Source organism: Crocodylus porosus, unplaced genomic scaffold, assembly GCF_001723895.1.
Source record: "Crocodylus porosus isolate Cpor-Errol unplaced genomic scaffold, CroPor_comp1, whole genome shotgun sequence".
In the NCBI taxonomy this organism is placed as follows: Eukaryota; Metazoa; Chordata; order Crocodylia; family Crocodylidae; genus Crocodylus; species Crocodylus porosus.
The window spans coordinates 172,595,406-172,618,319 of NW_017728886.1; the positions used below are offsets into that span (position 1 = coordinate 172,595,406).

The 22,914-nt window shown below is 41.4% G+C and overlaps 1 protein-coding gene across 4 annotated transcripts in view; it reads right to left on the reverse strand.

The window, feature by feature from the left end:
- CCDC102B (coiled-coil domain containing 102B) overlaps window positions 1-22,914 on the reverse strand; it is a 377,235-nt gene that overhangs the window by 137,902 nt on the left and 216,419 nt on the right. For all 4 annotated transcript variants that reach the window (XM_019545266.1, XM_019545282.1, XM_019545258.1 and 1 more), the window contains one exon: window positions 17,190-17,360. In XM_019545266.1, the coding sequence (XP_019400811.1) occupies window positions 17,190-17,360 (171 nt within the window). The remainder of the gene's footprint in view (window positions 1-17,189; window positions 17,361-22,914) is intronic.

The window sequence follows — 22,914 nt, forward strand, 5'->3', positions numbered from 1 at the left end:
CTGTCTTGGCTCGGCACAGTCTCGTACTGCCTTTGCTTTCTGACCCTAGGTGAGTTCCCCCTTTGGGGTTTTCTCTTTGTCACAATGATATTATGAAGTCATTATCTAGATGGTGCTATCACAATTAGAGAATCATGTGTTCCCCTCCATCAATCTGTATTCACCCTCTCTGACAAGACTTTCATTACTTCCCCCTTAGATCAGTCATTAAATCTTAATAATAAACTTATAGGGTGGAGACATTTTAGGATGGTGAGTCATCTAAAACCGATTTATAAATATTTGTCTATAGATGGCTGAAGTCTGGTGACACAGAAAGTTACTAAAGTCTGAACAAAGAGCCTAGCTGACAATGAATGGGATTACCAAAGGAAAAAAGGAAGAAATTCTCTCACCAAGACAGATGTTTTGGACAAGAAAGAATAATTACAAAAGCATATTAATTAATAGGCTTTTGTAGCAGGAAGGGCTCAATTTAGGGGAAGGACTAGCCAAGATAAAAGAAGACAAGAACTTCTCATCTGAACCAAGAGTAAGGTGCACTGTATTCAGGACATTTAGGTTTTCTAATCACCTATCCTCTCTTATATGTTAGATTTTAAGCAAAGAGCAATGTTGTTTCCAAAAACTCTGCATAATGCCTATTTGTCCATCTCTGTGCTTACCTAGCTCCTGATGAATTAAAACATTAACAAGAATGCTCACAGTGGGCACATCTACATGTGCATTTTAATCTGAATTAGCTTCTTTTGATGCACATTAAAGTGTCAGAAAAGAACTGTGCCCTTTTGCTAATGTGCATTAAAATCAGCTAATGTACCCTTTTCTAGTACCTAACAATGGAGGTACTAAACTGGATGTGCATTAGCAAAAGCACATTAATGAACATGTAGACCAGGCGTACAGGCACCCAGTGGGGCACAGCTACAGCCAGAATTGCACATTGTGCCAAAGGGCATAGCCTCCACTGGGTCATCTGTATCATCAGCACTTCCTGCACTTGTGCAGCATGGGAGGGAAGCCTGAGGCACTGGAGCTGCCTATGTTCCCCACCAGGGCTACATGGCATGGGAGGGAAGCTCCAGGTGTCCTCCCCTTGGGGGCGGGGAAGGCATCTGGCTCCAGTGCTTGGGGCTTCCCTCCCATGCCCAGCAAATGCAGGGAGTGCTGGTGATAGACATTGCTTGTTGCGGGGCTGTGATCCTCACGAAGATGTGCAGCACTGGCTGAACCTGCACCCCACCAGGCACCAGAGCCCTGAACACCCTCAACTGCTGCTGACGCACCCCCACCCTCCCTCACACCCTACAAAGCTCACACCTCCACACCCTGCCCCAAATCCCCACATCTCCTAACATACCTTATGCCCCTCATACAGCCACACCCTCACAGTACCCCCACAAACCCCCTCCACACCCCACCATACACACACACCCCATCCTACATGTACATACACAGAACCCCACCCCACCACACACCCACACACAATATACAAGACTAAGAATTTATTTTTGAGTTATTATGCAAGCCTCTCCCCTCTATACAGTAGACGAACACAAATCATGACAAAAATATTTTTTGTAATAAAATTAAAATGTGTTCTAGTAGGTATTTGTGTATGATTTGAGGGTTTGTTTGTGGTTCTAGAATGCCAACTCAAAAAGGAGTATTTTGAGGGGGCAAAGGGAGGAACTTCCAGTGGCAAAGGTCAGGTGTTGGGGATAAGGTGGTGGGTGGGACTTCCAGTCCCCAAATAGCAACCAGGGGGTGGGACAGCTGTCAAGGGGAGGGCCGGCCCTTGATAGCTCATCAAAACTTGTTAAGTGGCCCTCCACCTGAAATAATTGCCTGCCCATTGCGTAGATGGACCCAGTGTTCAGTACTTGACTCAATGGAACAATCAATTGGTTTCAGCTCTCAGGAAAAGGTAGCAGACTCTGGATCTACACCCTAATGGTGTGCACATTAAAGCCAGTATGTAGACAAAACAGGGGCCCTAAATTGACGTGGTGGGTTTTTAAAAACACCGCTTCAATTTAGGGCACTTTAAACCTCTGTGTTGGACTTGCACCCAAACTTACTTGCCTCTCCAGTGGTGGGGAGGGAAGGGTAAGATGCTGCTGGGTGGAGCAGTCCCTGGACTGCAGAGGGTGTGGTGGGGGAGGGATGGTCCTTCCCTCCACAGCAGCAGCAACCCACCCCCAGGCAGCACTCGCCCACAGGCACCCGGCTCAGGCAGTCCTGGGGGCACTGCAGCTGTGGAAGGAAGCACCAGGCCCCCGCATAGCTCAAGGAGGCAAGGAAGCTCCAGAGAAAAAATAAAATAAAAGATCAGGCTTGCTGATTTTCTTGGGCGGAGCCTGGCTTCGCAGACTGCCCACATGGGCTTCTTGCAGAGCCCCTGAGCTGCACGCAGCTGGAGGGCAGGAAACTCCTTGGAGAAATTTTAGTCTGCTGTGCCCCAAGTCATTTAAGGTGCATTACACCACTGAATTAGCTACAGTGGCTGGAATTACTGTGCAATATACTGCTGAGGCATACAAACACCGACACCATTAAGGCCATGCAAAAGCATTTAATCCACTTAAAAGTGCTGTGCACACATGCCCCTTGTTTTGTCTACACACAGCCAGTACCTAGATTTTGTTCAGACTCCACAGTCTTAAACACACAGGAAGTTCAGCCAGTTTCCCTGAAAGCAGTCCAGTGACATCGCAAGGGGAAGAGCTTGGCTAGATTCTGTCACACCAGGTAAAACTGGGAGTTACAAAACTGGCTTTGGTTTCTCATCCCTTTCCCAGCAGAGTGAGTTGGGGCTGTTACAAGAAAAAGTGTTTACATCTTGCCTATGGGTCTAAAATCTTTTTCTGGTCAGTGCTTCCAACTGCACACACATAGAAACAGACCAAAAAAAAAAAAAAGAAAACCCCCCAAAACCCAAACCAACACAACCCAAAAATATTAAAGGGGCACTCTTCTTTAGTGATCTGCTGAGAGATGGGCAGTGACTTTTTGTCAGCTTTAGGTCAGTCATAACTATTTCAGGCAAGCATTGTAAAATTGTTACTGTTTCATTTTGGCTCAGGCCAAAAAGACTGGAATGGAGATGCAATTGTACTTCTAGATTAATTCCCACCCAACCCATCCCCACATAGTGCAGAAGCCAGAAGCAGAACCAAATTTGGGACTACAATAAAGCTGGATACTCATTATTAGCCATGATTTGCTAAGCTTGATATCCATGAGAGCTGTGCCTTGGAGCAGAAAATCAAGAAAAACAAAAGGAAAAATAGAATAACAACAATGAAGACCAGACAAATATCCTTTCCATGGTAATGAAAATACTGAAAAACACCCATTTTGACAGGCTATGGTTTTATTTGTAATATTTCAGAAATAAATGTGTTTGTGTTATAATAATGTTGTACCTTAGTTTCCCTGATTAGTTTCTTCATTGGAAAACATTAGTTCAAAACTGTGTTTTGAAGCACAACTTTGACAATGTGCCTAAATGCTCTATTAGGGGAGAATGAGCCATCAAGCAAGAATTTGCCTTTATCAGCACACCAAAGCACTAGCACCTGGAAAGATTCCATAATGTTTCTGGTGCCAGGGAAGCACTTCAGAGAGGCAAAGTAGACTCCCAGAGAAGATGAGGAGGTGGGGAAAGAGAAATGCAAGACAAGAGGACTGAGAAGAAGCATGAGAGACAGACAGAGAGAAAACAGACTGATCTATTATCTGACAGAGATTTCTTTCAGGGTAGTTTGGGCTGTGGGGTCATATGACTCTGCCTGTTGTAGTGCTTTGGACTAATCAATGCTGTTCTGTTTAAGAAGAGCTTCCTACTACACTGCATATGATGTCAGGTGCACATCTTGAAGATGTAAAGACTCTCTCCAGGAGCTAAACCAGAAGGTAGGTAAGTGGGCCACAAATAACTAGCAGGTCAGGGCTCAGAGTCCAAGGATTGAGGGGCTCACTCACTCTAGGAACTACATCTGGGCTGGTGTAATGGGGTACTACTCCAAGAGACTTCGTAAGGCTGGGAGTTCCAAGCAAGTACTTCTATGGGGAATCCGTAACACTCATCGCAACTCCAACTAAGAGAAACTACTAATATGTTTACAGTAAAGTTTTCCAGGAGCTTTTCATAAATTAACAATCTTAATGGGGGGGGAGGAAGGGGCAGAAGGGATGGAGACAGAGGTAGTTTCAAAAGATAAATGAAAGTCTCGTTCCCACAACAAAATTCTATTAAATTTCCATCATACATCTGAGTCCTTGGAGCACAACTCGATTAAATGATCTTCAGCTTTTCCCCTAAGGTTTACAGCTCACAATGCTTAATTTTTATTGCATTTCTCCTGGACACATTTCAAATCATTTCATTGTCAAGACAACATTCCCTAGAGTTATATCCTGAAATATACTAACCCATCTTAGAAGCCTCAGACAAGACCATCTCAAAAGGAGTGAGAAATCTCAGCAGGTGCTGAAGTTCCTCGCTCTCTGCTGTAACTCAAAGGCAAAATACAAAGTCAGTTCAGATTTATAACACAGCAAAAGGACAAGAAGACTTCCAAATCTGTCCACAAGGTTAGTAATCTTTGGAAAGACTACTGCCTCCATGGATATGCCTCCTGAAGGCACAACTTTGGAAGCTGGCATTCAAGAGGATAAAAGACTCATGTAAACACACTGAATTAGAGATGAACTTTGGAACCAAATTTTTTGAGATTCAGGTAATATCTAAAATTCAGATTTCTTCCAGCCTAATATTGTTGATTAAAAGTAAGCAAACATTGGAAAAAGCAGCTAATATGCACATAGTTATTTCAGCAAATTGCCCTTTCAATATGTTTTGCTAGGGAGAGAGTATGGTTTTACAATACCAGTATAAGGTATGGCTTCATTAGAAGAGCTGCATCCACAGCAGAAGAACTTTGTCAGACTAGCATACTATACCATAATCTCAGTTGTACCTTATTCATCACTATCACAGAGCACCTCGGTGCTCTGCTCCTATAAAGAGGGGAGGTATGTCGCAGAGCACACAGGTGCCCTGCTCCTTAGAATGGAAACAGCTAGGGAGAGAGCCCTAGCAGTGAGTGAAGAGCCCAGCTGCTGGTTGCCAGGGTGACCGGTGGGAGTCAGAGGACTGAAAAGAGCAGGGCCTGGCTCCTATATTACTCCCAGGCTGAGGCCAAGCAGGCAGTTCCCTGCTAGCAGCCCTGGGGGTAGGAGCTCTGTCGGAGTGAGGAAAAGGAAAGGGCTGGAATGACTGAACAAGGTGATACTGGTGAGAGATAGAGAAACCCGGGAGTGGCTTAAATGTTGTTATAGCCAGCCAGCATAGGTTTATGTTATGGCCAAGGGGCTTGAGCTTTGTGTTGATGGTTTACAACTGGTGGTTTGGGTGAGGCTACTAGGGGTTGTAGGAGGCCTCATAGGGGACCCACAGTAGTGTGGGGACCCCAGTGCCTGAGAGGGCACAGCATTTGGGGTGCACTGACCCCAGCCCCAGAGATGGGGCGTGAAGAGTTAGAGGCCAGGTAAGGATGAGGCTGCCTGAGCCCTGTGGGGGTTCGAGACCCCAAGGAGGAGAGTTGGGGCCAGGCATGGCTATGGCCACCTGAGCCCCAGAGCAAGGGGGCAGTGATTGAAGGGTGCCTGGGGGGGTGCAGGTATGAGACAAGGTTGTGGAAAGCCAGGGCGCCTGTGGGGCATGGGTATGAGACAAGGGCTGAGGAAAGCCAGGGCGCAGAGAGCAGCTAAGACCAAACAATGTCCAGTACATCAGCGAGGCTTGGGGCATGGTAAAGGGGTGGTTGGAGCCCCGCATAGCCCGTAAGACTGGGGTACCTGAAACCCCATTCCCAGAACAAGACTTGGGGTAGCAGGGAGAACTGTGACCAAGGGGACGAAAAGCAGCCTCCCTTTAATATTTATAAGATTAAGACGTAGCGGGCGAGAGCGAGGGTGCTTTAACGCAAATTTGGCATGGTAGGGGGCGCTAGGGGAGATCATGGCCACCCCTAGGACCCCATTCCATGACGGTCATTAATTGAACAGAAAAGTCATAAAGAAAAGGCATACAAGGCTGCAAAATAAAATTCAATGGCTTATTTCTCATCACACAACTATAACACTGTTGAACTTTCTTCAAACAAAATGGAGTCTATACAAGCACTGAAAAAATAATTTATATTATAGTTTTATGTATAGCGTTTATTCACTTAGAAATATGCTCAGTTATCTCTGTTTGGAGAAGAGATTTTCCAAAAATGCTTGAAAGGGAGATGCTTTTGAAAATCCAGATGTCCATAATCAGAAACAATGTCAAGAACTTTCTTGTGTTTACAATGTTACAGAAACAAGCAGAAAATGATCTTCTGGTGTGACAAGTAAACATTTCTGACTTCATAATTTAACAGAAATTAAGGTCAGGTAGGATCATCAGATCCTATGTATGTCAAGCTACTATTGTCCTCCAAGTACCCTGTATAAAACCCAAAGGCTTTTGTTCAACAAAATATTTAAATGAAAAAAATTAAACTGTACACTACAGACAGAGAATAGGAGATATTAAGATGCCAGCAATACCAGATAGTGAGGAACTCAATGAGTGAGGCATATACAAATGATCTCAAGCCAGTAAACTGTGCTCAATCAGGCTACCAATCTGACCTTGAGGAAAACTCCTTCTCATCGCTAAATCTGGCCATCAGCTTGGCCCTGAGCAAGTCAGTAACACTTGCCAAGTCCAGTCTTGGAAACATGTCTGTACCACTAGGCAGCAATACCCCAACTCAGTGGGTATCTTATTTCCTACTGTGGTCACTTTTTGATGCTTCAGCATGAAGAAGAAAACTACAACAAAGCCAAATTATATATCAGGGATAAAGTCCTTTCAAAGTCCTTGCTATGACCAGATAAAACTTTGAAAAATAAGGTTTGACAATAAGCATAGTGCATAACTATACTGAATGCTGAAGGCTATTCAATATCATTGATTCCATTGGGAGCCAATACTGACCACTTTTAAAAACACTTTCTTGTCTAGATTAGGCTGAGTGCAGAGTGTTCCTTTTACCTAAGGGATGGTCATATCATAGTACCTCCAATTTCTGCTCCAGTTCATTATTTTAACTTTGACACAAGAAATACTGAATTTATTCTCATATACTCCCCCAAGGTAGGTGAATATTATCCTTATTTTACAGATGAACTCAGGCAGATGTAGAGTAATTTGACCAAGATTACACAGGAAGCCTAAAAGCATAAAAAAACTCCCGTGTCTTAATATAGCAACTTACCCACAAGTCCATTTTTTTCCAGTCTGATGGGAACCAACACCTCTGGCCATATCTACTCTATTTCACATGGACATTAATAGTGATGGAGGAGTAAACAAGTAGATTTAAAAAATAGCATGTGGGGGAGTGAGGAAGGTGGGAAGGTTGATCCCGGAGGATTCTCTGCATTCTATTAAAATGAAGTAGTTATCTAGCATATATAATTTCTATCTTTATTGGAGATAAAACAGTGTAAAATATATATTTCCTCCCTACTCTCAGCCCCAGGGTCCAACTGTGAGCTCTGAAGCAGTAAAAGTTATTATAAGTAGTTTGTTCTTCTCAGATACAGTAAACATACATTCTTTAAAAAAAAAAAAAGCTTCAAGGGCAGAGGTTAAACTGAGCAGCAGCATCTTGTATAATGCTGTCCAGCTTTTTTCTCTTCCCAAGGGGACATCTAAAATCTAGTTTTGTTTTTTTGCGGGGGAGGTTGGGTTGGGGGTGGGGGTGTTGCTTGAAGAAAGTCAGAGGACTCCTGGCTGAATTAAGTACAACCAATTCAACATCATTGTTTTCAGCAAATCATCTTGCAAATAGCTTATTTACTAGGTTTTTAGCTTTTCTTTTTTTCCCCCCTTTGTCTGCTTCTTTAGGTTTTTCCAGCAGTCTCAAATGAACTGTTTAATGAATTAACTCTTTAGTGAATTAACTTGAATATCTTCACAGTAGACGCAATGTAAGAAAACAATTTTACTAATTCATATTGATTTAATACAGGTTTCATACTGAAATCATAGTGTTTCCCTATGTGACAATACTAAAAAAAGATGAACTGTGAGACAATTGCATTTTGGCCCTATATTAATGACACTAGTAAAGTTTCTGTTAACATTTTAATTGTAAGTCACTCTTTAAAAGGCTTTATTTCTTAGCTGTACAAAAAGGGTATGTGGGCTTAAACTTGGTATAAGCAGATAGGGAGTGAGGGCACTATATTTTACTTAAAACTTTAATCTACTTTATAGTAGGCCTGTGAGAATAGGGAAGTATTCAATTCATATTTGGCTGATTCAGAGGACAGTGATTTGATTCAGAGATTCGGATCAGTCCTGAATCGATTCAGCCGAATCAGTTTTAGAAGATTCGGTGATTCAGATTGGCTGAGGAGAGGCAGGCACAGCTGGGTAGCTGCAGATTCTCCTGTGGCTCCTCCAGCCATGCCTGTCTTTCCCTGGGAAGGGGGAGCTATGGGAGAAGCCCCCGTGGCTGCCCTGCCCAGCCCCATCCTAGTCCCAGCACTTAAAAAACCCCTGAAGTCCCGCAACCGCTGGCTGCAGCAGCGGCAACTGGGGCCTCTGGGCACTCGTGGCAGAGTCCCTCCCGCACAGCAGGGGGAGAAGGGCTTGCTCCCCCACCTGGCACCCATGTAGAAGCTGCCCCATGGTGCAGTGCAGCTTGGCAGGGTGCTGCATGCTGTCTGGGAGCTGGGGTCCAGCAGTACCAGGCTCTGGCTGATGCATGTAGCTGCCCCAGCTTTCAGTGTGTGGTGCCCTGTCAAGCTGCACTGCACCCACATCATGGGGCAGCTGCCAAGTGGGTGCCAAGTGCATGGGGATGATCCTCTGCTATGAGGCCCCAATTGCTGCTGCCAGAGCCGGTGAGTGCAGAGCTTTAAATAAAAGCCCTGCACTCACCAGTTGAAGCAGCAGGGATCAGGGTCTCTGGGCACTTGTGGCAGAGCCCCCCATACAGTGCAGGGCAGTAGGAGTCAGTGGGAACTACCCCCTTGCCTGGCATCCACGTGGCAGCTGTCACATCACACAGGTGCAGTATGGCTTGGCTTGGCAAGGCACTGCATGCTGTCCAGGATCTGGGGCCAGGAGGGCTGTGTGGTGCTGGGCTCCAACTGACAGGTGGAGTCACCCCAGCTCCCAGAAAACACACAGCACCCTGCTTAGCTGTGCTCTACTCACACAATGTGACAGCTGCTGCATGGGTGCCAGACGAGAGGGTGATCCCTGCTGCCCCCCACAGCCCCATGCTGCACAGGGGGATCAGCCACAAGCCCTCAGAGGCCCCAATCACTGCTGCCAGAGCTGGTGAGTGCAGGAGGCTGGCCTGGGTGGGGGATGGGGCTGGGCAGGGCAGCCATGGGGGCTTCTCCTGTGGCTCCTCTGGCTGTGCCTACTTCTGCCCCGGTGGGGGAGCCACAGGGGCTATGCCCTGCTGCCACTTGCCCAGCTGGCATGGGGTGAGGGGTGCGATGCAGGCACAGTTCACTCCAGGGGGAAGCACAGCATAGCCCCACTCCCAGCACTGCTGCACCCTCATCAGCACTGGGAGCAGGGGCTCTGCCCTGTCTCCACTTGCCAGCTGGCATGACAGGCAAGGGATGTGGATGTGGTAGTGCTGGGAGTGGCGCATACATCCTCTTCCCTTTTGCCACTTTCCCTTTTCTGCCAGAAGCGAGCCACACCCACACCCCACCCCCTCCACCCCAGCTGGGCAAGTGGCAGTAGGGCAGAGCCCTTCTTCCCACTGCTGCCGTACCTATATCCCATGCCCCTCTGTCCCCCTTCTTGAGTAATATGCTCCCCCACCCCAACTGGGCAGCTTGTCCCAGCCCCAATCCCTCCCACCTCTACACCTCTTCCCACCCTACCTCCCCCAACCCCAACAGACTTACCAGCTGGAGGCAGCTGTTACCTGCCTGTTTAGTCTATGGCCAAATCTCCAAATTGGCTGAATCTTTTCTGAAGCTTTTCCAAATTGATTTGGATGCTTTGAAATGATTTGGAGCTTTCACTTGGTCTTCTGATTCGATTTGGATTTGGAAATTCAGTCCTCAAATCAGGCAGAATCTCCTCTGAATTGGATCAGCTATGGAAGATTCACACAGCCTTACTTTATAGCACACTGAAATATTTCCTGTGATAGTGTACAAAGTTTCCAGAATCCTTGAACCCAATTTGAAATGTTATATAATAAGTCACTTGACTTATGTATTTCTTTGCATGTTGCATGCACAAATCAATTAGTTTGAACTTTTGGGATTGTGCACAGAAGTCCAGGTACAAATGACACATTTAAATTTTTTTTAAATATCAGATTTCTAAATAACAAGAAGAAAATAGGCCATCTGGCTTGGTTTCTTCTTCATGTCTTGCAACTGCTGCTACACTTGCCCCTGAGAAAGTTTTGCTGCTCCTGTGGTCATCTCCATAAACTGTTGTTTCTTCAGGCTGTTCCTAGCTATTTTATATTCAGCATCCTGCATTAAACTGAAGTGATATACTTTATACATATGAGTCATGGAAAATAATGCAAACACTTCAGGAGTCAACCAGTATCGGTGGGATGTTTTGCAGACTCAGCCCTGAGGAGCAGTTGGTCCAAGCAATGCCTGAACCACACCATATGTTACAGCATACCCTCACAGTTGGTGATATAAGATTTTATTTTCCATCTGTCAGTTTGTTCCTAAGCCTGCTCCTCACAAGCCTGATTGCACCATTCTCTCTCCTGCCTTTTCCCTCTCTTTCCCTGTATTCCCTTCAGTATCACCATTTCCTTTCCTTTCCTTTTGTCACCTCCTTGTTATCATTTATAGATTTCCATAGAATTTATTTATAAGAGATTTTTTGCTCTGCTTCAAGCATCAATTGAATATATCCTTAGCTATGGAGTTGCTATCAATGGGCATGTGTAGCCTTGATGGAAGAGTGTTTTTTTCATAGAAAGTATCTGCTTTCCACAGAAAGTTAAGTGAAAACTTGAATGGCCCAAATCAAAACTGTAAAACAAATATCTTCATGAATTGCTTTTTTTAATAAGAGGTTACATCAGTGCTTTAAGAAATATGTCCAGCAACTAGGGATCCAGGACTAGTTGTCAGACAGTGGGGAGGAGGCAAATTATTTAGAGGAAGAAGAACTGAAGTAGAAAGCAATGTATCCTTCCACTTCCCAGCATTCATAGGCTCAATGATGTCCTAAACCTCAGATTACATATCCATGATTGTTGTGTTTAATAGCCCCTGACTGTAACAGGGACTCAGGCAGAAGCCCTGTTACTTGGGTAAAGTCAGGCAAGATTGATCTGAGACTGAACTCTGCTAGGTGGAGGGAATTACACATCCAAGAAGGATTGGGTGATTATCCCACCAGAACCAGCATAAAGCTGGCAGTGGAGCCAGGACTGATTGCCTTCGGGCTCAAGAAGAAGAGTGGGGGGTCTCCAAGACTCCGGAGAAGAAACCGACTAGACTGATCGAGAACTTGGGAGGATGCCGGGAGCACAGGATCCTGGGAGGCTTGGCAGGTCTGGTATGCAAGTATTCTCCTCAGAAATAAGCAACAGCACTGGTGAGCATGGGAATGCTAAAGGCATCAGGAGGAGGATCTGCTGAGAGTCTGAGAAGAGAGGGATAGGATCCCTCAATGTATATAGGGGGTGACTGGACTTAATATAACCCCTGAACTGGTTACAAAGGCGGCAGCACTGAAAGCAGTGAGATAAACTGAGAGGGAGCTGCAGGGGGTTGCTCCCAGTGCAAGATGCTTGTAAGGAGTAAGAGAGGTGGCATCCACATCCCACTAATGAGACAATTGGCAGCAACAATCATTTACAAAGTATCAGTGTTATCTGGGTGGAAACTTGAAACCTACAGACCGGACTGCCCTCATCAATGAAGCAATTGATGAAGACTACCGTTACTGTAACTCTTTTGTTGAGAATAAACTAACAATTTGAACCTACAACATCTGGGTGGCGCTTACTAATTTCTAACATCAAAAGGCACTAATTCCCTTCCTTTTCTTCTTCATCCAAGTTGTGGCAGGTGAGTACAGTAGGGAGACGGATTTAAGATTACCCCTCCCTGCCAGTGCTCACACTGACAAAACTATCTTCCACAAATTTGTCTAATCCCTGTTTGAATACAGGTATAATGCTGGCCTCCTCAGCATCTTGCAGCAATGAGTTCCACAAATTAAGTGACAGAGTAGTGATAAGTGGTGTAACAGAAAGGCAGTCCCTTTTTTAATTGAAGTTGGCTGCCTCATAAAATACAGGAACTAATGTGCACAGAATTAAATGTCGGCATCATATAGTCTCATATTCATTTTTTATAGCAGTCACATCCCTTGTATCATATTCCCATTAAGTTACCTCTTTTTCCAAGCTGAAAAGTCCTAGATTTTTCACTCTTGCTCTGTATGGAACCAGTTTTGTAATTCTGAACATCTTTGCTGCAATTTTCTATAGGTTTTGTAAGCATATACATTTTGACATGGATGACCAGAACTGCACACAGTATTCGAGATGTGGATGCACCATGATGCTTTGTGTTTTATTGTCAATAGTTAATGATTCCTCTTTCCCTCCCCCACCATTTTTGACCATCTCTGCATATTGAACCAAAGTTTTTAGCAAGCTATCTGCAATGATTCATGATCTCTCATGAGTGGAAATGGCTAATTAAAGATCCCATCATTGTGTGTGTGTACAGTTAGAATTGTTTTCCCCCATGAGCCTTACTTTGTAATCTTCAAAATTGAATTTCATCTACCACTATACTGTTCACTTATAGAGTTTTTTGAAATCTTTCTATATGACACTAAAATTCTTCACTAACAAGTTTCAACTTCACTAAACAAAATTATTTTGCATAACATGCAGGCTTTTTTGCCACCTCCCTATTGGGATATCCTCTTCTTGTTCCACCTCCCTATTTACTGAATTTTCCAGGTCACATATGGACATAGGCTGCACCACAAATCTTTCAGGAAGCCCACTACTTACCTGGCTCCATTGTGAAAAATGGCCAATTGTCATTTTTGTGTGTGTCTCTTTTTTCAGTTCACAAGAGGATCTTTCCTCTGTTCCCATGACAACTCAGTTTCTTTGAAAATTTGAAAATTCAAATATAGTATTATCAACTGGATGTCACTTATCAACATGATTGTGCCACCCCCAAGAATTCCAACACATTGGTGAGATGAGATCCCTTTATAAAATTTATGTTGTCTCCCTTAGATGAGTCTGCTGTTCCATGGCTGTTGTCACCAGTCTGCTGTTCCATGGCTCACCTCCAGTGCTTTTTTACATGGGCAACCACTCAATCCTTTGGCAGGAAGACTGATTTTAGAGAGAGGTTACATATTGTCACTTACATTTCTGCAATTTTGTATTTGAGTTGCTTAAGATCTTGAGAAAATACCACCTGTTACTTCTCACCGTACAATTTATGAATATCTTCTAATATCTCATTTATTGTCATCTCAGTTTGAGCCAGTACTTTATATTTATCACATAAAAACAATTTATCTGATGTGGGAATCTCCTCAACATCATCTTATACAAAATATTCATTTAGTGTCACTGCTGTCTTATCTACCCTGAGTCCACTTTTGCACCCTGGTCATCTAACGGACCCACCAACTCTCTGGCAGGCTTCCCGGTTTTGATGTACTCTTATATATAAAAATAGGAAAGAAGTGTATATATAAAGACATACTATGACCTTTTATGTCTCTGGCAAAATAGTCTTCAAATTTTTTTGGCTGTCCTTATTATGGTTTTACACTTAGGTTGCCAGGGTTTCTGCAATTTTCTATTTTCCTCAGCTTCAGTTATAGATCTCGTTATGGTAGGCACTGTACAAACACTGAGCTTCATATAAAAGAAGTTAAACAATGGGTGCTACGACTATACAAGATGATATTTGTTTTACTAAAGAACTCCAAAAACAAACAAAAAAGAAAAACTCTCTCTAGTTGCAGACAAAAAAATTGTGAAAAGTTTATAATAATCCCAGTAAAGACTGTATTGGGGTTTTTTCCTTGAAATATCCAGGCCAGTTTTTAACTACTTGTGTTCTAAATACTACACAGAATAAGGAGTAAATCTGGAATCAGCAGAGCTTGCTGCATTATTCTGCATCAGACTTCCAGGGTCTTAATTGAGTGTCTAGTATGTCTTCAAATATGCCTTCAAAATCTGCTAAGACAGGCTACAGCTATAAATGAACTCCTAAGAGTGCCAGTGAAAATTAATATAGATCATGCAATAAAATAAAAAACAGCAGAGTCAGAAAGACTGAAAACTTTCCATTTTCCTGTGGGTTCAAGAATAGAAATAATCAGGTTGAACATTTCACCCTGAATACACAAGATAATTTCCTGGCAATAGAGCATATAGAGCAGCAAACCGCTGTTGAGGTTGATTAAAGACATATTGCTTATTGTATCACAAACACAATTTTTTAGTCTACTGAATGCATCAACATGCTACTGATAATTTAAATCTGAGTGTTAGGAATAAAAGGGAAACCTTATTTGCAAAAATAATCTTCCTCAGACAATACTTAAGAACAGTTCCATGTTTCCACTAAATCACAGGTAAATAACTGCAGTAGGAAAAATAACATAAATAAGTAATCTGATAGTTTCTTGAAATATAGAATATATATCTTCTTTCTCTCCCTCTTAAACAAGAATTTTCATAGCAATTGTGTAATATTGTATTTAGGTGATTAATCCAGCAGCAGTATTTTACTAATATAGCTGACACAAGCTCTATGGGCAGGGGACAAAAAAGTGACATCTATAATATCTCTCTCAACATGCTGATTTCAGCATCATGTACTTGGTAATATTCTTAGCTCCTCTTGCTAATGGCTGAAATTATTTTCTTTATTTTGCTGATAACCCCATAACTATAGTTCATAAAGGACAACTGCTGAAGAAAGTACTCCTTATATTTTATCACAGTGAACTTAGGAGGGGATTGGCACCATAGAAATGGAAATCTTACATTTCTTCACAATGTAGGGATACCGTGGGCAGTAGCTTTGGACAATCCCTTCTTACATCATCCCAATGTGTGTATTTTCAGCTCTAAAAAGTTGTTGTTTTTTTCTTTATGTCTATTTTTTCCTTAGTTAACCCTCCTTCTGACAGTTTTAACCAGAGCTTTAATTTGGATTGTTCATTTCTTAGACCAGTTCCTAAAAGAGAGGCGTATCAATTAATTTCCAATAAAAGCAGCTGAGTGTTAGATAACAGCAGTGACTGTGTTTCTGCTATTTAGATAAAGTTTTTATGCGGCACTACCAATTTTCTGAAGGTCACATATCCATCACGATTTTTTTTTATAATGCTATTATTTTTCTAGACTTCTTCATTGTACAAGTTTTGCTTTTTCTCACTATGTAATTAATGGACTCTAAAAATCAAATGGATATAGGGCCAGGAAAGCATACTGGCTCTAAAGAAAAAGCTGTTCTTCTAAAATAAAGGGAAAAAGAGGAGCTTTACTGCAATGGCTGTGTACAGCAAACAACAATCAAAGTAATAAACTAAGTTTTCAGCCCTGGAGACTCTTGTTTTTGGGCATACTGATTATCCTACAAGAAAGTAGCTACTAATTATGGCACTGGGGATAGGCTACATATCTTAAGGGAAAGAAATGCATCATCAATAGAGATTAGTGAAATATTTTTAGCAAATATGAAGTTCAGTATCAGAGGGCTTATCTGTAGCACAGTAATCAGGTCATTCTTAGGTGCTTCCAAACCACCATATACTTCAAACTCAGAAATACAGCAGGGAGATGCTCAGGTTTTAAATTACAATTATGATATTCTATTTCGCCCTAGTCATTAAGGTATTTTGCCTCTGTCATAGAATTAGCACAAATTTCTGCAAAAGTGGCAAAGTAGCATTTTCTCATGCTGTGACAGATGTTCCTTGTAGGCCCTGAAAGATACTCAACAAAGCTGTCTGTCAGGGAAATATATATAAACACACACACTAGCCTGAACTGAGTTATTTTTCCCTTCATTTTTCAATAACTTTCAAATTCATTTTAGCTATGTCAGGTTGGACCACTGAATGATGGTGGACCCTAATTCACTAGTCACTTTTCAAAATACAAGCCATCTTTCTTTACATGCTTTGGACTATCTAGACAGGTTTTTAAAGAGGAGAGAGGAAGCCCATAGCAAAGATTTATGGAGCACTCTTCTTCAGGCAATAACACTAAACATTCTATGAATGCAAAAGATGTTCTTTCCTACATTTTGCCCTCCATAAAGTGGCTGAGGATTTATATCATTTCCTCATAAAAATTTGTATACATTTTTGTGGGGAGGGTTCTATTCACAAAGCATGAACCACTTTAAACCATCACTTCCTCAGATTAAAGTTCCCCCTTACCGGACAGAGGAGAAGAAATAACTGAAGCAGGGCAAGAAGAAAAGGAGCACAGCTATATACATTTTTAAATAGGGATACAAAACTAATCAGTACATTTCTCAACATGCTTCCTTTAAGCAAACATAAATTAAATCAGCATGGAGGATTTTGTTCCTAAATTAGGTAAACAAGGTAAGGGTAATTAATAGAAAAATGGGTTAATTTACAGCTTGGGACCTAAAAGAAAATATTTAGCAGCAGATATTTGTGCTGTGGTGATTTTTACCTGTTATTTTATATATAAAGCCCCCTCCTGCAAATGCATTCTTGGAGCTGAACAATCAGTATTTCCATAATCTGTTCCCCATGGAAAGTTAAAAAACAATCTCTTGTGTTTAGGTTTTACATGCATACACATTTTGTAGAATTCATCCAGCTGCCCACTGCTTATTTGACATTTTTAGTGCAAATGCAGTACAAGTCTGGTTATGTAGAATCACAATAATCTTGTATGGGTAGGGCAATAGATAAAATGACCTAATGTGTCAAATTCCATGTCTCATTTCAAGACTGGGTCCATCAACAGATACAACTCTACAAATATTTAAACATAGTAACTGTATTGCTTTTCGATACATGAATAAAAAGCAAGTGACAAGAGGTGTTTTAGTCATGTGAAATTTTTAAATACCTCATCTTCCGCCTGATTTAGCCCCCTTTTTAGGTCTTCCACACGAATTCTCAGCTGCTTAACCTCAGTCTCATGTTGTTCAACTATCTTGTTTGTACGCATCAGTTCTGCCACTTTATCTTGATACTGCTTGTTTAGCTTGTTGTAAGCATGCTGCAGATCAAGGATCTCCTTTTAAAGAGAGGGAAAAAAAGGCAGTTAAACATTGTATCATGTCTACAGCTATACCAGCAAGTCCCCTGTAGTGTGAACCAGCAAAAGCCATTTTTATCAGTATAACTGTGTCTAAACTAGGTCATTTGCAAGCATAATAAGGCCAAAGAAACATCTACCATTATGCCAATTTTACTATAATAGCAAAAGTTATTAGTGTATACCAGGCATAAGACACATTCAGGAGCTGCTGTACATTAAAAAAAACACAAACTTTCCTAAATGAAGCTTTCTATAGGTATGACCACTACCAGACTGTCATATAAAAAGACCAACGTGTTCCACTTATTTTTATTCAGACAGGCAGAATATTGTATTTCTGGAGTAAAATTTAAAATGCAGGGACCTATTCAGAACATCTTACAAAAAATGTAGTTGCAGATCTAAGCTGTTGTAAAGTGTTGAAACTGTAAAAATTATAACCAGTAGAATATCTGTCCCTAGGCGTTTTATCACAGCATTGTGGCCATGTCATCCTACTACTGAAAAAGAAAACATCCCCGCAGTGGCATGGTGCATATTATACTGTAGCCATAAAAAATGTGAGGGGTATTTCTGTTTGTCTGAGAAATAGTGCTCTGAAAATTAAGAGATATTTTACCATGAAACACAGTTGTTGTTACAGGTAATCAAGAGAAGATTCCAAATTACCAAAATCCTTGTGGTGACCATTTCAAGGCAGAGGAAACAAATATTAAAATAAATGTGAATCAGTTTTTGGAACAATGGAATAATAATAGCAACAATAACAATAATGATAACAATATACTGCACATAACTGTTTTCTCTTGCCAGCTTTTATATAAGTACATTATGTACTTTCATGATTCATTAACCCCTCTCGTTTGTGCTAAGGGAGTGATTGTTTGGCCATAAATCTGGAACATGTACAAATCAAGATGAGAGTGAAGTAAAACAAAAAAAAGTGTTACCTTTGAAAGAAACAATATGCATATGAGAGTTAGTTCCCTAGCAAAAGTTATTCCCATTAAGCAACAGGTAATGTTGTTGATAGAAACTGTCAGGCCATGTGACCTGATTCACATTCATAGGGCAAGCTCTCCAGAGTGGTACATAGGGCCCTGGGAACTTGCTCTGCAGCACTTGCCAGCAAAGGGAGCTGGAGAGCTGCTGGCAGGGGCTATCAGCCCCCCTTCCACACCTTCATCTGTGCTGCCTTGTAGAGTTACCTTGCAGGAAGAGGAATGAGGGGAGAGAGCAGCCTAACCTGGGATGCTGGAGGACCGTATACTATTATCCTACATGTAACATGTCACATATTCAAATTAATGTGCAGCACAAATAAGCTGAAAAGATATTCTATGTTTTACAAGCAACACTTCTGTGGCTGGATGACCATCTCTGTGGCTTGCTATCAAGTGGTAAATTGCTTAAATGTGTGGCATGTGACAATGTATTGCTCTATTAAAAGATTAATTGCATTTCAAATGTAACATCTATCAGGAACCTTTCTTTATGAACAACTTATCATGAATTTGTCCTCTCTCTGGCTCCATATCTCTCTCTCCATTGCACTAAAGTCAGTTTAAACCCAAACAGAAACTCTATTCTGAATACATCAAACATGAGCACACTTCAAGCTAATGCAAGTTGACTGATATTGTAGTTAAGTGCTGTGTCTTTTCTTTGGAAAACTTAGTAGATGTTAGACAGCCATAATTAAAAAATGATAATATTTTCTTTGTTGCCTAATTAGGCCATCTCATTTCCCTTTCTGAATCCTTCCATTCTCTGGATCTTAAAGTGGCACAATTTTCTTTCTACAATGCTGGAAAGCAGTGGGAATTTAATCTATCCCCATTCAGACTTATTGTGGTGCCGGAGATGAAAAGAGATCTCCCTTTCATGTACATGAATCCTCCAAGCCTTATAGTGGTTCTTTTAAGATCTGTTACCTTGTGTTCCCTCTCATGAAATTCCTTTGCTAAATTGGTGAATAACATTACTTTTTAGAGCTCAGCTAATGAGTCTGCTGTTATGACATAAATGTTACAGTCCTTTCTCAGGAGTTCTGAGTTGCATGCACCATAACCTTCTGTCCCTAGCTGATACTTTAAAAAGTTGCCTTCACCTTTATCTCAGATATCTGAAAGCACAGATTTCCAACTTGTGTACAGATGGAACTGGAAGCCATCCAAAGGCTGGTGTGCGTACAAAATGCCAAATAGCAAATGACAAGAATCCAGCATAAGAAGTTTATTTTCAACTAAACGTTCTTGTTGGAAATTTTATTCACTTAACTTCTTCCAATAAATCCTTGAATGTAAAGAGAGACAGTAAAAATAAGATTGTGTCCTAAGAAGTCTTTTTCTTTCCATTACTCATATATATAAACGGATGTATAAACTAATTTTCCCTAACTGAAATTAGATTACACAGGTACCAGCTTGTAGGATACTGTTTATAGCAATTTAAAACAATCTATTCCATTCTGTAGACCACACAAAATGGCTTGAGAATGCTGACCAGCTGAGATTGCTTGCTTCTGTTTTTGCAAGTGAGCCATAGATATATTTTTATTAGATTTTTATGAACTGCAAAGTGACAAAATGTATTCGTAGACCTAAAAACCATTTCCAGAGAGCCATCAGTTCCTGGAGTAGTTGAAAATAGTATTTTTCTTATTGGGGTTCTTTTCCAATCTAGAATACAACCAAATTCAGATGCTTACGCATTCCCCTGATGCCTAATGCATGCTGTCCACCAAGCACAAAATAAAAATGTGGTGTTGTAGAGGCTAAGGGGAAAGACATTTCATTGACAGCTATCTTATCTTCCCTGTAAGAAAAAGGATGGGGATCAAGTATTGAGAAATAGCCTGGAGTAGAACTGTAGTGTGTATCTTCACAGAATTGTTCTGAAAATCCACAGGTGTAGGGTAACTCCACTCCATTCCTCCATGATATGCTGCAAAAGGATGAGGAAGAGGAAAGCAACAAATAAAATTGGCCTAAACTTCCATCCATATTTTAGTCCAAAGCACATGTTAATTTCTGAAGTATGATGCTAGATGCAAAGGGCTTCTCCAAAGTAGATAGTGTAGCATAAGGAACAAACAGGATGTATAAAAACAACATGCCCCATATCAGTGTTGTCTTCTTCCACATTGATTGCAGAAGGAACAGAAGAAACTAAGGGTATAAATAGATATCAGCAAAAGAGGCAGATTGGGTTGTTTTTAGATATGTCCCAGCATACTGGTTCATTTCATTTGATAAAGCACATATGGCCCACTGTCCTGCCCAGTGATCATGCAGGACAACAAGCAACATGTTCTCACGTTTAGGGTGCATCTCTGTAAACTCGGAATGCTGGGGTTCCACGCTTACAGACACTTGCCCTGAAGATTCCTATAGGCACGACTGTAAATGGGGAATGCGGAGCAAGTGCTCCCAGGGCTCAAGAGATCCTGTATAAGAATTCCCAGAGTGCACAGGCCCAGGTGATAAGTGTTTCCTGTTTATGAGAGCTTAGCTTCCATTGAAGTTTGACGGACCCAGGACATGATTTTACCCACTAAGTCAATCTATCTGGCTTCATATTGATAAGAAGTACAGTAAAAGATCACAGAACTTTTACCTTCCTCAGAAATCACAGAATTCAAAGAACCAAGAGAACTTGATTACATAAAGAGAGGAACATTAAACATAGAATTTAAGCCTACCTTTTCAGTTGCAACAATATCCTGGAATTAAGCTGGAGATGGCCTGGAAATCTAAAGTACCAGTAGAACGGGCTGGGGAAGAAGAGTAGCCTACGTAGTTAATTATTCTTTTAAAACTTTAGGTCATGGGAAGTTTATGGGATACATTTGGTGAAAATAAATACCACAAAGGGAAATGGGATGGGAAAGAATTCTTTTCAGAATTGCCATTAGTGTGGGATTTCAGTAGCTCTAATGTATATGTATATTCATCTGTATATTTCATTATCAAACCATAACCTTAATTTTATTCTCAGAGACTTAAAAAAACACCCAAAAAGCTATTCTTTATCCTGTGTATTATGTTGAAACAAGTAGGAGATGTTGGGGAGGTGAGGAAGAAACATAGTTCCTGGCAGAGCAGTAATAATGGAGGATTATTAAACCTTCATATACTTCCATTCAAAAAGACGCATTCATGAACAAAATGTCAAGAATAAGAAAAATTAGTCTGCCCGTAGAGGCTGTTTACAAAGCAAGAGAAAAACTGGTGGGGAACTTTGTTTGAACACTATACGAGGCTGACCACAGGTTCATGCAACAGAAAGACTGCAACTTTACAAGAGGCAGATTTTCACCAGACATTGTAGAGAGAAAGACAATAAACCAGAAGTAGAAATCAATGCTCCAGAGAAGGAAAAAGAGAAATGATCCTATACACACTACAGGACCCAGACTTGCATCAAGTGAAGAACAAGGCTTTATTTTACTGCTTTATTGCTTTTTGTTGTATAGGCACACATCTTGTGCTATCTAAACAGCAACTGGCTTTGTAGCCTCTGTAATGCTTAAAGTGTTATATACTTATACTATCACAGATTCAGTGAATGGTCAACTATAACCAGAAAACCCACAAGGCTGGAAGTCTGGAAAAGGCATACCTGGGCAGGGATATTTTATAGACGAGAGGGTTCAGCATTTGTCTGAAGGTACAGGGGGATGGCTAAAAAATCATATTTAGAGTTTTGCTTTTAGGAATTGACTTGTAGGTAAAATAGATATTGTATTAGAACAATAGTTGAGGGGAATGGCAAGGGTTGATTGATTTCTAAAACTCTGTTTGTCGCAGTTTCACAGCCTTCAAGGCAGATAAGGTGTCTGAAACCAACATACATACACATCCTGGGACACAGAAAACATCCTAACTTTATTTTCATAATAGAGATAGGCTTGGCTCCAGGGCTACAGTACCCACTTGCAAAAACCCTTGGGATTTCCAGTTTTAAATTAAATTACCAAATTATGGTGTGGGCATGTGTTCGGCTTATGAAGACAGGATTTTGGCTGAAAAAGAGGACAGCATGATGGCCCCAAGGAAACCTATTGATGATACCCAGAAATGAAGTCATTGGTGGAAAAAGAATACAAAACAAGTTTTCAAAACAGCAAGCGAGCATCGGATCCTGACCTCCAAAGTTGCTGATGTCAGACATACAAGCAAAAAACCTCAAAGTGGCATTTACATACTAGCCAGTCGCACCACTTGCCTTCCGTATATTCTGGGCACTGGGGAATATGAGTAATATGTGTTATAATCAGCTTGCTTGCTTTGCCTGCATTGCTCTTATTTTCTAATACAATTCACATAATGTGAACCGGAGGAACTGAGGTTGGTCTGAAGGCTGTGTTCACCTGGAGCAAGCTATCAGGGCTGGGCTGTGAATCTAGTACCAACCCAGGGCAGCTGAACCATGAGATCTCATTTGTGTGAAAGATTACAATAGCAGAGACAAAATAACAGAACTAAGTGTTTCCAACATGGTGAGAACCAAATAATGCAGCCTGGTA